The sequence below is a fragment of the Hibiscus syriacus genome, unplaced genomic scaffold (genome assembly GCF_006381635.1).
Source record: "Hibiscus syriacus cultivar Baekdansim isolate YM2019G1 unplaced genomic scaffold, ASM638163v2 tig00110384_pilon, whole genome shotgun sequence".
NCBI lineage: Eukaryota > Viridiplantae > Streptophyta > Magnoliopsida > Malvales > Malvaceae > Hibiscus > Hibiscus syriacus.
The window spans coordinates 2,365,855-2,383,102 of NW_024062715.1; the positions used below are offsets into that span (position 1 = coordinate 2,365,855).

Below are 17,248 nucleotides of genomic sequence, written 5' to 3' on the forward strand. Positions count from 1 at the left end.
TTTTTCGTTGGTCATTTTGTTTTTCTTCAAGTTTCTCTCCTTCATGTATGATACTTGAAGCCGTTGATTTTTTATTTTATATACGTTGTTGCTTCACTTGTTAATGATTTGTTTATCATGCTTTCTCTAAGCAATCATTGTTATATTTTATTTTCGATAGTTATGACTTTATTTGTTCAGTCTGTACTTGGTAGACGTTTGTTAATACGACTTTCGATTAATGAAATATCCTGATTAGTTTCAAAAAAAAATATTTAGATGAGAAATTTTAATATTTTTTCTGACAAATCTGATGTGAATATAAGGTAATATATGTTGAAAGACTTTCAATTAATTGATAATAATCGCTCACACTTTGCTTACACAATACTTGAATACAAGAAGTTAAAGAATAATAACAAATCACTTAATACAGTGTGATTCATTTAATTTTAATACTTTTAAATATTTTTTAATAAAAATATATTAAATACTTAGAAAATAATATATTTTAAATATTTAATTTTAAAATAAATCAATTGTTTTTTATGATACATTCGTTTGTAAATACGCTTAATTAAAAAAATAAACGTTTATAGTAGGGATGTTAGTAGGATGGATTTTGCGGGTACCCATCTCACTTCTTGTTAGACAAAGTCGCTAAATCCAAGAATGAGATAGATAAAATAATAATTATATAATATTGAAATATTATAAAATTAAGGAGATAAAGAATAAGTTTACTCAATCTTAAGATTATTAGAAGTACAACAATAAGATATTATAATCACACCTGAGAAGATTGTTGACACTCGTTTTCGTTTAGGCTTATTTTTTATTTATTTTTATTTTATTATTATTATATATTAATAATATTTTTTTGCAGGCCATTACAAAACCCAAAACTGGGCCCAAATCTAATTACAAACCCAAACCAAAAAAACCTAGCTAACCCTAACCCCCATCATCCTACTACTATCGTCGCCTCCTCACCTACCGTTGCCGCCACTGTCAGTCGAAACCTGCTGCCACCGTTACTGCCAGTCGGTCACATCACTAAACCACACCTATTCTAAAACAGTGAAAACAAATCAAATCAAATAATAATAATAAAAAAACAAATCTACTGAAATCAAACACTCACCAGATTTTATAGGGAGACATCATTGAACGTCTACCCTAGCTCTACCAAATCAGTCACCCTCACCATTAAATGACCCAACAGAAGCAAATTAAAAGGGGGAGAAGAATCACGAAGGAGATTTTAGGAGAGAATAGAGCATATTCGAGGAGGAATTCGAAGAGAGAGAGAAGATAAGAGGGAGAGTTCGAATAAAAAAAAAGGGAGAGACCAGAGTCAGAGAGAAATTGGGGGGGAATAGGTAGAGAAAAGATGCGAAAAAGGGGAAACTGTAACCATTAGACTAGAACGGGAAAAAGACCCAATCAAACAATAAACTAAAAGGAGAGATTTCCAACGGGGAGAAGGGTGATTCGAAGCGAAGAACGAAAAAAAGAAAGAAAACAAGAAAGAGAGAGAGAAAGAAAGGGACATACCTTTTCGTGGAAGCCACTGTCGATCTCTTGAATCGGAACCAAAGTCTTTAAAACTGTAAGGTATTTTCGTCGAAAATCCCTTAGATCAATGGTTGCATGTGGAGTTTCTAAAGGAGAAGGCCACCGAACTGAGGTTCGATGGCCATTTGAGTGAGACCTCTCTTTGGGGTTTTCTCCCAAAATAGAAAAAAGGGAAGTGAGGGGAAGAAGAGCATAATGACGCTAAAAGGGGAGAAGATTTTATAGAGCTTTCTTGGGTTTCTGAACCCCAAAAGGGATTTAATGCATTCCCAAAACACTGTCGTTTAGGGGAAGTGTGATCCGCCTCCTTGTGGGTTATTTACACATGTGGTCCTTCTTTATTTATATTTTTTTGTTTTGTTCATCTATGTTTTGTAATCTTGCTTTTTAGTCACTAAATAAGATTTTATTCTTATGTTTTGATCTTTGAATTTTATTAGGATTACATTTTAGTCATTATTTGCTTACTGATGCATGGTGGCTTAATTCTTAATTCTACTTATTAATTTTTAGTTCATTATATTTTAGTCCTATTTGCTTGTTACATGTTCAAAATTGTTGTGTTTATGCTTAAGTCCCCTCAATTTAGCTTCATAATTATCCTAGTCACTATGATAGTTTATTTAAGTTTGAAACAATGTGGATTAATATTTTATCACTCCTACTATTCTTCTTATGTTTGAATTTGGTTATTAGATTATTCACCTTTTACTAGTTAACCATTTATGTTTGTTATTTTGTACATTTTAGTCCCTGTACTTTTCATAGTTTTATTTTAGTTTATGTATCATCATTATTATTATATTTTTATGTATTTTATACTTTATTATATATATATAAAGTACGAATATATGATATAATATTATATGTGGACTATATCTTGTTATTTAAAAATGTCATTTTTATTTTATTATACATGTAAAATATTTTACAAATACTTCTTAATGTTTTGGATATTTATAAAAACTTTGATGATCGACTAACCTATGGAATACCTCCAAAAATCTGAAGTGTCTTCCAAGGATTATTTGAATAAAGTGATATTCTATATTTATTCATATTTAAAAATAGAAAATATATATAGAAATGCTTTATTTTAAAAATATATTCTTATATGTATTTTTTTAAATATCTAGTAAATGAATAATTATTATTATTTTATTTACTTATGTATTTATTATTATGACATTGTTTTATTCTATTTAGTTATCTGTCATGGTTTTATTTTGTTTTATTTATTTTTCATGTTATATTAGATATTTCATACATCATGCATATGATATTTATTAATGTTTTCATTCATAAGTTATGCACTTATTTTTTATTTTTAAAAATATTCAAAGACAATGTTGTATTGTGTCATAGGTTAACGAAATTATATCTAACAAGATTGGATTTTAATTTCTATTAGTTTACATAGTAAGGGGATACTCTTTTCAAATAAAGCTGAGTGAATTAAATAATCTTTTATCGAGTCAAGTGTTTTAAAACAAATAAATTCACTGATTTTAAAATTCATTGAAATAGAATGATTATAATTTAAATTTTGGATTTGAATGTATAAAGTTTCACTACTTAAACAATATATAATCGAGAGGTATTAATTTTGGATTTTGTGGGGGTGTTTGCCCTTCTCAACGCGTAATTGATTCTCGAACACTTTAAAAGATATTTTTAGGTATTCGATCTATCTAATTTAAAATCGATCGCGACTCCAAATTTCAAATTAAATTAAATTAAATATTTCAATTTTTCAAAATAAATTCATAATTATTTTAAAATTTTAATTTATTTAAAAAATAGTTATAACAAAGATAAAACAAACAAAATTAAACTTCTTAAATAATAATAAAATTAAGTATAGAAAGGAATGTTTTATCCGATAGATCAATTGATTGAAAACAATTGAGGTCTATTTTTACACAGTTTTCTTAAGATACGTTTCTGATAATTCCTTTGGTGCTTAAGATTGTTGATCATCTATCTTTCAAGATACAAAAACTAGATGATCAGTTACAGTAACACATTAGTAGAGATCATAAATTATCCTTTAGATATTTAATTTTAAAATATATCAATTATTTTTTATGATACATTCGTTAGTAAATCTCTACGGTTTAATAGGAAAGTAAATGTTTATAGTAGGATCGATTTTGCGGGTACTCATCTCACTTCGCCCTCAACTAAATTGGGATGGATATAAATTTTATTGGCGGTGAGGCTAGGGAACAGCATGGATTGAGTTGGTTCGGGTTTTTGGCCAACTCAACCTGATTCGATAAAATAATTCTTTTACCTGAAACTCGATTCGACCTTGACCCGATTTGTATAGAAGAAATTTGACCTGACCCGAATTAATTTTCTTTTTATTTTTTATTAAAAAAATTAATGAGAAAGAATTAAAAACCCAACTCTAACGAAGCTACTGAAAAATTTTGCATGCAATTAACTCACTCTCTAATTTTCTACTTAAAGGAGCATTTAATATAACTACAACATTTTACCTATAAAATCCAAATAATTAAACAACTTGCGATTGTCAAAAGAAAAAAATACAAAGAAATTAAATTGCAGGTCCAAAATTAAAAATACAAATTCATTAACCGATTTTTTTTTATTTTAACCGATTGAACCGAACTTCAAATATTTCATTAATCGATTTTTTTTTTGTTTTAACCGTTAACGGAATAAAATTTTTTACGAAAATAATTAACCGAACCGAATAAAGTTTGGTTAATCGGTCGGTTAACCGAATTAACCAAAATTTTAAATAATATATATTATATATTTAATATTTAATATTTTCTTTTAATTCGGTTAGTTAGTTCGATCGATTATTTCGGTTTAAACCAAAATTTAAAGCTATTATCATATAAATATTATATTAAATATTTAATTTTTTTGGTTAATTCGGTTAATTAACCGATTTTGAACTGAATTAACAAATAACCGACCTTTGAAAAAATCATTAATCGTTAATTATTAAAATTAACTGACCGATTAACCAAAAAAATCAGTTCGATCTATTTAATCGGTTAGCCGAAATTTTGAACACCCCTACAATTCATAATATAATTGAATAAGTTCAAACATAAACTTTATAAAATGAACATAAATATAAACATCCAATAAAAAATCTTTCGTACCATCGACATCATATTCTTCAATCTTAACTAACAACATAAATCCTATTAAACTCCTCTGTAAACTTTTCTGTTATCATAAAAATATTCACAAATGTAGTGTTTTTCTTTCATTTCACACAACCTATATTTATCATTTTACAAACACCATACTAGAAGCATCTGTTTGTTATGCCAGCTCACCTATGATGTTATAACCATTTTAACACCTAGTTGATATTTGTTTTATTAGCTAACATTCTCCCTACGTTCTATGGCTTCAACATCACCTCCAGAGACATGCATCTTCCTGCGAAACATGGAAAAATAGGCCCTCGATAAAGGTTTGGTTAAACCATCTGCACACTGATGTGAGGCATGAACATAATTAACGGTAACATCACCAACAAGAACATTTTCTCGAATGAAATGTAAATCCAACTCAACATGCTTAGAACATGAGTGAAATACTGGGTTTTCGCTCATGGCAATAGCACTTGTATTGTCGCTCCAAATGACAGGCTTACTAGAGCACACTATACCCATATCTTTGAGCAAAGCTGTAAGCCACACAACATTAGTAACAACTTTGGCAATCCTATGATACTCTGCTTCAGTGGTGGACCTCGAGACTGATCGTTATCTTTTAGACGACCAAGATACTAGATTTCCGCCAAGGAACACACAAAATCCAGAAATAGAACGATGATCATCAACATTGCCTGCCCAGTCAGCATCAGCAAATGCTTTAAGTTGAATACCAGTGTTATTTTTGTGGAAGATTAACCCATAATCCAAAGTGCCACTGAGATAACGAAGGATGCGCTTCACGGCTATCCAATGTTGTTCACACAGGACATGCATATATTGAGCCACACGATTTATACTAAACGCAATGTCCAGACGTGTATGATTGAGATAAAAGAGAGCCATCATGACACTTCTATACATTTAAGCATCTGGCAATAGATTTCATCATTCTTACTTAATTTGGGTGATAAAACCATTGGTGTTGGAACCAGATGAGCACCACGCATGCCAGCTTGGTCAAGCAATTCAAGATAAACTTCTTTTATCGTAGAACTAACTTTTGATCATTTCGTGTTACCTCCAATCCCAAAAAGAAATTCAATTCCCCTAAATCTTTTAGAGATAATTTATTACCTGAGAGAATCACCACTTGTGCAACATCTTCACCATCATGACTTGTGATGATAATGTCATCAACATATATAAGAACATATACCATCTTATCACCAAGTTGACGAATAAATAATGAGGCATCGATCTGAGTACCATTGAAATCAACCCGAATTAAGAAGGCTCGTAACTTTGCATACCAGCTGCGAGGAACCATACAACGCTTTCTGCAACTTGCATACCAATTAAGAGCCATCGACTGTGAATTTTTCAAATCCGGCTGCTACATCATGTACACTTCCTTATTGAGTACCCCATTGAGAAAAGCGTTGTTGACGTCAACTTATCGCAACTTCCACCAATGTATCACGACTAATGAAAAAACGACCTTAAATGTGGATGAATTGATGACAGGACTAATAGTGTCGTGGAATCCTGACCAGGAACTTGAGCAAACCCTTTTGCTACAAGTCTGGCTTTATGTCGTACAACCGACCCATCGACATTCTTTTTAATTCGGAACAACCATTTACATCCGATAGGCATCCAACCATGAGGTAATGAAACTAATCGCCAAGTGCTATTTTGAACCAGAGCATTGTATTTAGTCATAACAACCTCCTTCCATACGGGTGAGAGCATCGCTTGTTGAATTGACACTGGTTCATCGCCATCGATCATAGAATGCACAGAGAAAGCTTTGGGTTTAAAAATGGCAACTTTGCTCCTGGTAACCATAGGATGGATATTGGACATGGAAGGAAAAGGTCCATATATTGTACTCGTAGCAGCAGCTTTAGGTGGAACAGATGTTGATGATCCTTTAAGTGAATCACTAGAACTAACTACTGAATTTTCAGTCGCATGTATTGTTTGTAAGTCATCAGACGAGTGAGTATGAACACCTAAATTTGTGGGCATCATATTTTGTTGTCCCATGTTATCATATGCATATTCAACTGGGAGAGAAGATGCAAAAGTTTCAGTCGGATCAAAACCAAGATTGTCGTGCAACAAAGTTAGAGCAAGAGCACGAGTTAGTCGTTGAGTGCCTGGGACCTAAACAGTCTTGGTGCATGGCATCAAAGGCATCGTAGTGAAGCATGAATCGATTACATAACCTGTCTTGCAAAAGGAAAAGTGCCCTCGTCAAACTTAACGTATCGAGAAATAAATATCGAACCATCCGGTGCCAGGCACAAATATCCCTAGTGTTGCACACTATAATCCAAAAAAGTGCAAGCCTATGATCGGAAAGCAAGCTTGTGTGACTGAAACGGTCGAAGATATGGGAAACAACAACATCCAAAGACACGTAGGTGTTCATAACCTTGATTTTTACCAAATAGCTTGTTGAACGGAGTCGAGTCGTGTAGAACTTTTGTAGGTAATCTGTTGATCAAATAGATTGTCGTAACAGCATCATACAACCAATACTTTAGTGGTAACGAGGCCTGAGCAAGAAGTGTAAGAGCCATTTCAACAATGTGACGATATTTACGCTCAAAAATCCCATTTTATTGAGACGTGTGAGGACAAGTGAGTCAATGACGTATCCCGAGTTCTTGAAGAGCTTTAGTGAAAGGACGAAACTCTCCACCCTAATCACTCTGAACTTCCTTTATTTCCTTATTAAATTGTACACGAATTAATCGTTGGAACAGTTTGAAAGCATAAAAAGCTTGGGACTTATCTTTTAAAAGATAAACCCAATTATACTTGGTACATGCATCAACACACGACATATAGTATCGATATCCGTTGGATACAACGTGAGAAGGCCCCCATAGATCCACAAATATTAAGTTAAACGGTTCGGTATAAGTAGTAACAGATGGAGAAAAAGATAGAGAATGACTTTTGCCAGAGTGACAAGCAACACAAACAAATTCATCATTAACCAAAGTTGTATCAACATTACATTCTATAAACACTTTGAGTAATGTATCCCGAGAGGATGTTCTAATCGATTATTCCATAAGCGAAAATCAACAACCCTATTAGCTACATTACACTCGGCATGATCATTATTCCTTAGCAAGATACAATCAAACTCATAAAGACCATCTTTCTCACATCTTTCAAGTAGCACCCCTCTTGTAGCTTTATCCCGAACTACACATCTATGAGCATGAAATTCAAGAAATGTGTGGTTATCTTTGGCAAGCTTAGAAACAGACACTAAGTTCTTCAATATATGAGGAACATGAAGTAAACTATTTAATGTTAAAGAACGATCACAACCATGTAAACGAGAATACCAATGCTAGAAATAAATAAGCCATTGCCATTACCAACCATAAGCTTACCCTATCTGGTATACTCCCTCGACAAATAACATTATCTGCATCCGACATCACATGATGGGTGGCACCTGAGTCGACAATTCATTTCCCAGAGGACCGAGCAACACCACCAATACCCATATTGGACTTAGGAGCACATTCAGCAGCATCTATTGTAGCATTGACATCCCACACTCCTTGACAACCACACACAGGTGACGAGGAAAAAACACAAGAATGAGCAGTTGGATTGACAGTCGAAGAAGAATGACCAGCAGAGACCCCTTGAAAATTTTAGTCGAACCTATACCAGCAACGGTTCACTAAGTGACCAATTTTTCCACAAAATTGGCATTGAATCCGAGGCTTAGCTCGACCTCGACCACCCTGGCGATAAGCAGGCAAACTAGGAGACGATCTAGATGAAGGAACAACCCCATTCACCGGTAAGTCAGAAACCTAAAGGTTCGCAAGATTTGCGCTAATCGTCAAACTATCAGCCTCCTTAAAACCTTTCTGTTGCAACTCTACATCAAGCAACATAGACGTAACACCATCCAACGTGAAAGGTTCTCTGCTAGTAGTGATATCAGCAATAAACGGTCGATAATCCGATGGCAGATCGTTCAAAATGGTTGCCACTTGCTCATACTCAGTCACCGGAGAACCACACGCGACAAGAGCATCACAAAGCTCCTTGACCTGAGATATGAACGTTATCATGCTCATTTCTCCTTTACAAACTCCTTTCAAGTAATAATGAAGATTCATTATCGTCGTTGTCAACTTGATGGAAAAATACTTAGTGATCGTAGCCCACACCTGTGCAACCGTATCAGCTCCGACCAAGTGGGGAAGAATCAACGGGCTTATGGTGGACAGAAGCCATGAAGTAAGTGCACTGTCTTGTGCAACAAATATTTCATAGTCTTTATTTTTAGTAACCGTACCATCTCCCAAAACCATTGTTGCCGGAGGAGGAGTGATTGCACCAGTGAGAAGTTTTTCAAGTCGATAACTCCGAACCGCCTGAAGCACTTGTTGTTTCCATAAGAGAAAGTTATGTTCATTTAAGATGACACTGAGTCGTTTGTTAGTGAAGATCATTTACAGCGTCATCGATGATACGTCTGTATCACCCATCTCACCACCAACAGAACAAAGCAAGTAGGGGAAAAAACTAAGAAAAGTTAATACCCCCAGATCCCAAGGCTCTCGATACCATGTTAAACTTCTCTGTAAACTTTTCTGTTATCATAAAAATATTCACAAATGCACTACTTTTCTTTCATTTCACACAACCTATATTTATCCTTTTACAAACGCCATATTAGAAACATCTGTTTGTTATGCCAGCTCACCTATGTTGTTATAACCATTTTAACACATAGCTGATATTTGTTTTATTATCTAACATTGTATTCTTCTCATCCTCACTTATGTCAGTTCATTGTTTGTTTTTGGATACTCTTTATGTCCCATTAAATCTGTCTACTACTGACTTTTTTTTGTCAATTTTTTAACCTTGACTCATCATCATTTAAAATTTATTATTAATAAAAATATGAAAAATATATATTTTAAAAACCTTAAATCAAATAGTTTTATAAATATATATTTTATAAAAGTTAATTATTTAAAATATTTAAAATAACCTTATTCAAAATTTAAAATTTTTGACTTTTTGAAAGTCAATAATAGACACATTTAGTGGGACGAAAGGAGTATTATGTAAGAACTTTATTGCATATTTTTTTTTTTTGAATTTGTATCGAAGTTATATTTTAATTATCGATTAAAAAGTCACAATAACTTATTATTATTGTTTTTCAATGGTGGCCATTAGAATAATGTCATATTTATGGTGAAAATTCAGCAGATAAGTATTTTATTTTCTTTTATAAAGAATTGATTTATATTTATTTAATTAATACTTATAAATATATTTTACGAGGATGTGAGATAAGTATAACAATAATTAAATGAGTTTCATAATCCATATGAATGATAGGACGACAATGATTTTAGGTTTTTGGGTCATAGGTCGGGAATGATTTTAAATTTTGTACTCATAATAGATCACGAGACAAGGATGAGATAACTTACTGGGGATGAATGCCGGAAACCCCCACACCTATGCTTCCCAATAGACATCCTTATCTACCAGTATACCGCCTTACCTTATCTATATAATTTTAAAATTAAAGTTAAAATGAATATTATAATATTAATTTGGGTAATTAATATTATAACCATCAAACTTTAAACGCTGACTCATTTATATCATAAATTTTTTATCACTAATGTTTATTTTTACGAACAATTATATTACTTCGTTGTTAATGACTTAACGAGACGATGACATGCCAACTACGCATCATATCGTTGTTGATGTGATTGCTTCATCAAAACGACGTCATTTTAACTCAACTGTTTTGATGCTTGGAAGGATTTGAACTCTTAACCTATGGGATTAAAGGCTGAAGCTTAACCATTCAAGCAACTTGAGTTTTTGTTTTATTTTTATAAATTTTTTAAAAATCTAAAATTTCAGTTAAGATTAATTCTAAAATTTTGAATAACATAGGGACTAAACTTAAATTTTCCGATTATATTTTTCTCTCTTCTTCCTGCTATCTTCATCTGCAAAACCCGTCGTTTTTATTAATTTGTCCATCACCATTGGACCAAATATTTGCCCATCTCTTGCATATGATTTGCACGACAAATCCTGGCAACGAAAGGAAGTAAACTAGAAAACGATAAAAAGGACTTTAATCTCAACGCATCGTTCGCACTCACTAGTACGCGATGAGCATCCTCGATGACAACGTGGTCGCTTTCCCTCGGTTCACGGCCAACAGTACATAAACCTTTTTCAGGTCGAGTTTCTTGCCAGTGGGTAACGGAATCGACCTTTTACCATTAATCACGTGTGGAACTCCGCCACCGCTTGACACGGATGCTCCATCATCAGCTCCGCCGTCTTCAACGGCCAACTAAACTCCTAGATTGATCCGTCCCAAATAATAACTTTCCCGATAGTATCAGATGGACCGCAGATAACAACACTAAAGTAATTATCCATAAACAATATTTTTTTCAATGTATAAAAAGAAATAAATTTTGAGGTGAAGAAAGGGTATAGAAAGCAATTTATTTTGGAGGAATCTTGAGGAGTTGAACTGTGATATAAGAATTTGGGGTCAGTTGGGCATTTATAGGGCTTGCATGTTGCTTTACGCACATCGCCTGACTTATTGTGTACAAGATTTTGCTCAATTGTAATGGACGAATGAATCAATAAAGAGGGTATGCAGATGAAGATGAGAAGGAAGAATAGAGAAAAATATAATAGGAAAATGTGGGGTTGGTTCCTAGGTTATTTAAGATTTTAGAATTATTCTCAACCGAAATTTAGAATTTTTAAAAATGTTATAAAATTATAACTAAAACTCAAGTTGGTCAAATAATTAAGCTTTAACCTTTATTCACATGTTTAGAGTTCGAATCTCTCAAGCCTAATATTTCAATATTTTTTCTTGAGTAAAATGATGTCATTTTAAGTTTTTTAAACATCAAAACAGTCGACCCAAAACGATATTGTTTTGGTGACGCAACCACGTCAGCATTGTCATGACGCGCAACTACCATGTCATCGTCTCGTTAAGTCATTAACGACAGAATGTCATAATTACACTTAAGTAAATGTTAGTGCTAAAATTAACAAAATTAAAAAGTTTGATGGTATAAACAAGTCAGAGCTTAAAGTTTGGTGGTACCTATTACAGTTTACCGTATTAATTTTATTTAGATATCTTTGAATACCTATTTTGAAAAAAAAAATCATTTTAAACATTTATATAAAAAATAATATAGTTTAAATATTTATTTCTAAAATAAATCAATCTCTAATAAATGATTAATAATGTTATTGAATTTATTTATCAATAATATTATAAAATATATTATAAGTTTAAATATTGTAAATAACAATTTTAAGAAAAAACAGTTTTAAATTTTAAAGATATACTAGTATATAATAGAAAAACTCTGGGATAAAAAATATTTAATTATAAAGAGTTTCTTATACGATAAAAAGCTATTAAGACCTTCATCAACTATCTCATTTTCATATATATATATATATATATATATATATATATATATATATATTTAAAAAAAAGATGTAAATCGTCTATGCAAAAAGTGATTAGAGAGATCAATTTGATTCAGTCGAATTTTTTAAAATTCTAAATAGTTCATTTTGAGTTGATTTGGTTTTTAATTTTTCTGGATTATTTTTTGGCCTTAGTTATTAATTAATTTTTAGTTCTCTATGGTTAACATTGTTTGATAAATTTTCCTATATTTGTTTTAAAATTAATTCATTAAGTAAAAAATTAATTCTTATAAAATATTTTTAATTTATTTTATTATTTTAAACACTAAATACTTATTTTATATTTTTTTAAAAATAAAAGGGTAAACTAGAGGATTGATCGCTTTTATTTATGTTTTGTTCACTTCTCCTCGTTGATTTTTAAAAACATAATATATGATCACTTATGTTATTGTTTTATTAAGTTTCGGTCACTGAGATATTAAATTTGTTAGGTTAATGGCGTGGTACTTTAATAAAATAGTTTAATTTTTATTTTAATCCTTAAATTTATATAAAATGTTAATTATTGGCCTTTTTATAAACTCAAAATAGTTTGTGTAAAATTTTAATTTAGCCCTTTTAATAATAGTATGCTTTTTCTTCCTTGCGCGCAAACCCATGGGTCATCTTCTCCATCACTGCAAACATCTCCCTCGCAGTTTCATTAAAAAAAAGGGTAAATTTTGGATAATTTATTAAATTAAATAAAAATTATAATTAAATATATTAAAGATCAAATGAATAATTATATCAATTTTATTAACTGTTATGTCAATATTTTCGATAATTATTATACTATCGCAGAAAAAAATATTGTTTACCCTAAAAAATAGTCGGATAAAAAGGTAGTCATAACAAAAGCAATTATCGAGAAAAGTCCACTTTTCATTTCAATAGATAGTTTTATCAATATTTGATCTTTAAAATCAAGAAAGATGCATAGATCCTCCATTGATGGTCTGCAAGTTTGCCTATTTCATCATCGGTATTCTAATTACCTTGTAGATCTTGACCTTTGTTAGTCTTTTAAGTTCTCGTGAGGTTGAATTTGTGTCGAAAGAAATGATATCAATTTATACGAGCCATTATCGTTATCTCTTAAGATTTCATATTCAAACAGTCATTTATTGTTAAATAATTGAATCTTTTAAATAAATACTATATTATATTTACCTAGACTAATAAAAAAATAAAATCAATTGGTGCTCTCTCTCTCCCCTCTCTCCCAATAACTATACTTGAACTCCAATGTTAGTACCGCAATCAACTGGGAAAAAATCAGATGCCATTAATTTTTTTCTGCAAAGTCAATCTGATGGCAAGGTTTCAACCTCCAATCTGACAGATTCAGCTTCTGTTAACATGCTAAAAAAAAAAAACAAGGGTACAAAGGACCAGAATTTTTCACCAATTCAGGCCATTCTTTCTTCAATGGTCATCATCCATCCATTATCTACATCTAATCAACTCAACAGCCTGATCTTTTTCCTTCTTTCACCACCATTACAATATTTCGTAGCACATAATCGTTTCATCGACGGAACATCAACCTATAATCAAGTATGAATCACCTGTGCAATACATACTTTACCAACCAGACATTCAACTCTTTAAAAAAGAAAACACTAAAAGTAGATTCAAGAGGCCTTCGTCTAGTTAACTAGTCCGTTTCATGCACTTCGTCTATCACTTTCAACTAGACGGACAAAGAATCCACAGACTCCTGTTTCATAAATTACAACTTCCATTGATAATTAAATGAGGGTTTCTTACACTTATGTTCATTAATATCCGAAAAGCATAAAAAAGGGGACTGTCTTTCACGTAAGCAGCAGAGAGAATTTCACTTACCAGACTCTTTTTACATTTGATGGTCCGCAGTTTTTTCTTTTCTTTTCTTTTCTATCTGTACATTTTTTCATCGACTTCAAATTAAGTACTCGTAGTATACCACGAAAAGTGTGTCTGGGCAATCTTTCGGTAGGTTATTGATGTAGAGGTAAAAACGCAACAAGTCCTCCTGTGTAACAGTTTTATTGTCGACCACATCATCTTTGCAAGTAAGCACCCATAAATCTTCAGAGTCGACTCTTTTCAAGCTACCACGGCAGAAAGGACAGGACTCTGATTTCGTGTTCCTGTAATTTGGAAAGGAAAATGTTGAGAGCGAAACTGCAAAGCACGTAAATGCAAGAGAAATAACAAGAGATTCCGAGTTACCATACCAATTGCGGTAGCATTTGATGCACATTGCATGACAACAATTAGGCAAGACCATTTTCGTGCAAGGCTTCAAGCAAATCCCGCATTCATCTTCCCTCTCGTAATCAATATTACCAAGTTTATTATCTAATTCTACTCTTTTCTCGGCAGAACTCCCCATTGTTATAAGGGTTTCCATATCATCATCCAACTCCCCCAAGCTACCATGGAGCCTTTGAATAGATGGTAATATAACATCTACAGTTTCGTTAAATTAGTAGGGCGAGTCAATGGAAAGGTAAATGAATCATTATGGCAGAAATTTTATGGTAAAATAACATTCAAACCATGATTGATGCATACTGTAAAACTCTCTAATTGTTGCCTTCCTTCCATGTCTAGAGATCTTCGATCTCCCATCTGTATAGACCTGTAGCAAACAAGATGCAAATGAACAATGGGTGCATATGAAAATGTATGAAAAATAAATGTGAAAGAGGGGTATGGAATAAGCCGATAAGACAAACGGACCTTGTATACGAGTATATGAAAGAGGTCTAGATATCTAGGGAGTAGACATATGCAAGAAGAGTCCATCCATTGCAACAGAAACAGAAAGATAGGATCCAAATGATTGTAGGCCAATTTCATTTGAATACGAGCACCGCTCTTGGCCCTTGGAATAGCAGCAGCCCTGAAACCGCCGGAGAACACAAACACTCTTATAACAACTAAAATGGAGATATCTAAATTACATTCTAAGCCAGTAATCAAACATCACATATATGCAAATATTAGCGAAAGAAACATCAAATTACCAACAAGTTCAGACAAAAGAAGATCAAAATGGAGAAACCTAAATTACATTCTTAGCCAACATTAAGCATTCATGATTACATAAAGTTTGACAAAAACATAAAAGTAAAACTTCCCAACTTTTTTTCTTCATATTTTGAAGTAAAATCCTATCATACTGTCAGCTAAAGGAACATCACACTACCAAAATCTGCAAAAAAGCACAAACAATTTACTATACTAAGACCAGATGCTAAAAGTCTGCAATTGGTTATTCAATACAATCATAAGAACAACAAAAGATGATCATAAATAGCAATCAAAACTGGGAAATTTTCCTTTTTTTTTAATAATTTCCTTTTTTACACAACTAGCAGAGCAGCTAAAAAATCAAGCTTTTTAAAGAACAATGATCAAAAGCAAACCAATCAAACAATTAATAACCAGAAACAACAAGTCAACAAACAACTTCAAGGAAGGTGAATTAACCAAAAAATCAAAATCAAAATACATTTTTTTCCAAGAAAATCGAACACCCAAGAAGGAAAAACTTACAAAGCATTTGCATGTTGAATATCAGCCTTTAGTATTCTCAAAGTGTCCTCGTAAGAAGACTTTGATAACTGATAATACACCATATCCGTCTCTTTAAACAAGGCAGAGAAAAAAACAAAGGAAATTTAACAGGATAAAGAATCTACAAAGATGAAGAACTGGGTTTCGCCTTTTTTTTTTAAGAACCCAATTTCCAAAAGCACAACAGAAGGAAAAAGGAAATTAAGAAGTAAATAAAGGGGTATTTTTCTTTCTTCTCTCTGGCCTTGACCTCTTTTCATCAGTTTTCTGATTACAAAGAAGGAAAAAGGAGTTGAGCTTATATAACAAATAAGTTTTTTCATTTAAATATTTAAAATACTTTTAATCAAAATAGGCATGAAAGTTATTTTTTTGTCAAAATAAATATATACAATATTTTTAATTAAAATAAGTATTTAAAATATTTATTTTTTCATCTAAATATCCAAAATATTATGTAATTAATGTCACATGTCAACTTTTTTACAACTCAAATAAAAAAATTTAAATAATTTAAGTACCTATTTTGACATAAAATACTTCATGTATTTATTTTGACAAAAAATAACTTTAGATACTTATTTTAATTAAAAAATACTTTAGGTACTCAAAGAAAAAAAATATATTTTATTTGCTTATTTGTGATATAAGCTTATAAAAAATGATACGGTTAATATTCATTCAACAGTTATATTTTATTTCCTAATAAATTTATTTTTATAATTAACATATCCTTCTATTATTATTATATTAAATATTAATTTCTATATATATATTTTTTAAAATGTATAATAATTTAGTATTATATTTTAAAGTTAAATAAAATAACACTTACTCTTTGAATTTAATAACTCTTTGAATTTAATAACTTTTACCTTCTCTGAATTCTTTGAATCACTTATTTTAACTCTTTTTTATTACATCCTTACTTAAAAATTTTAAAATTGTATTCATTTTTTCCAAAAACAAATTGAATATAAATAAATTAAAAAATATTTAAAAATATTGAATTTGAAAACGTATACCTAATTGGAACCTTTTTTTTTTTTACATAAGTTAATATTTAAATTGTTTTTATTTTAACATGTGAATAATTTTATATTATCATATTATCACTCAAAAATATACATTTTAAAATTTTCAAATAATAACACAATACTCCAATTTTAAAATATCATGTTATCAAAATACTAAAGATATAAATTTAATGATCAAATGATAAAATGTTATTAATTTCAGAAATTAATTTAACATAATATATATATTGTTAAATCCATATATTAATTTAAGCCAATCCAAATATATAAATATTTTTATATGAAGTTTTTTTTATCATATATTATAATTTAAAAGTGCCTATCATCACGTTTAAGTGAAATGTATAATAAAATTCAAAAGTTAAAATA

At 31.0% G+C, this 17,248-nt stretch overlaps 1 protein-coding gene across 1 annotated transcript; it reads right to left on the reverse strand.

Annotated features, from left to right (window-relative positions):
* Positions 1 to 13,995: 13,995 nt before the first annotated feature.
* Positions 13,996 to 16,040, reverse strand: LOC120122101 (E3 ubiquitin-protein ligase AIRP2-like). Its single transcript, XM_039141340.1, has 5 exons — positions 15,822 to 16,040; positions 15,003 to 15,165; positions 14,832 to 14,901; positions 14,495 to 14,726; positions 13,996 to 14,407 (listed from the first exon to the last, which is right to left on the reverse strand). Exons 1-5 carry the CDS (start codon positions 15,902 to 15,904, stop codon positions 14,197 to 14,199), a joined length of 759 nt encoding a protein of 252 aa, XP_038997271.1. The 5' UTR covers positions 15,905 to 16,040; the 3' UTR covers positions 13,996 to 14,196.
* Between the last annotated feature and the right edge of the window lie 1,208 nt (positions 16,041 to 17,248).

Excerpts from the sequence above, each read along its gene's own strand:
- LOC120122101 (XM_039141340.1), bottom strand. The coding sequence starts at position 15,904 with ATGGTGTATTATCAGTTATCAAAGTCTTCTTACGAGGACACTTTGAGA. Across the intron at positions 14,902-15,002 it reads TTCATATACTCGTATACAAG|GTCTATACAGATGGGAGATC; the intron begins GTCCGTTTGTCT and ends TGTTTGCTACAG. Across the intron at positions 14,727-14,831 it reads AATTAGAGAGTTTTACAGTA|TTATATTACCATCTATTCAA; the intron begins TGCATCAATCAT and ends AAACTGTAGATG.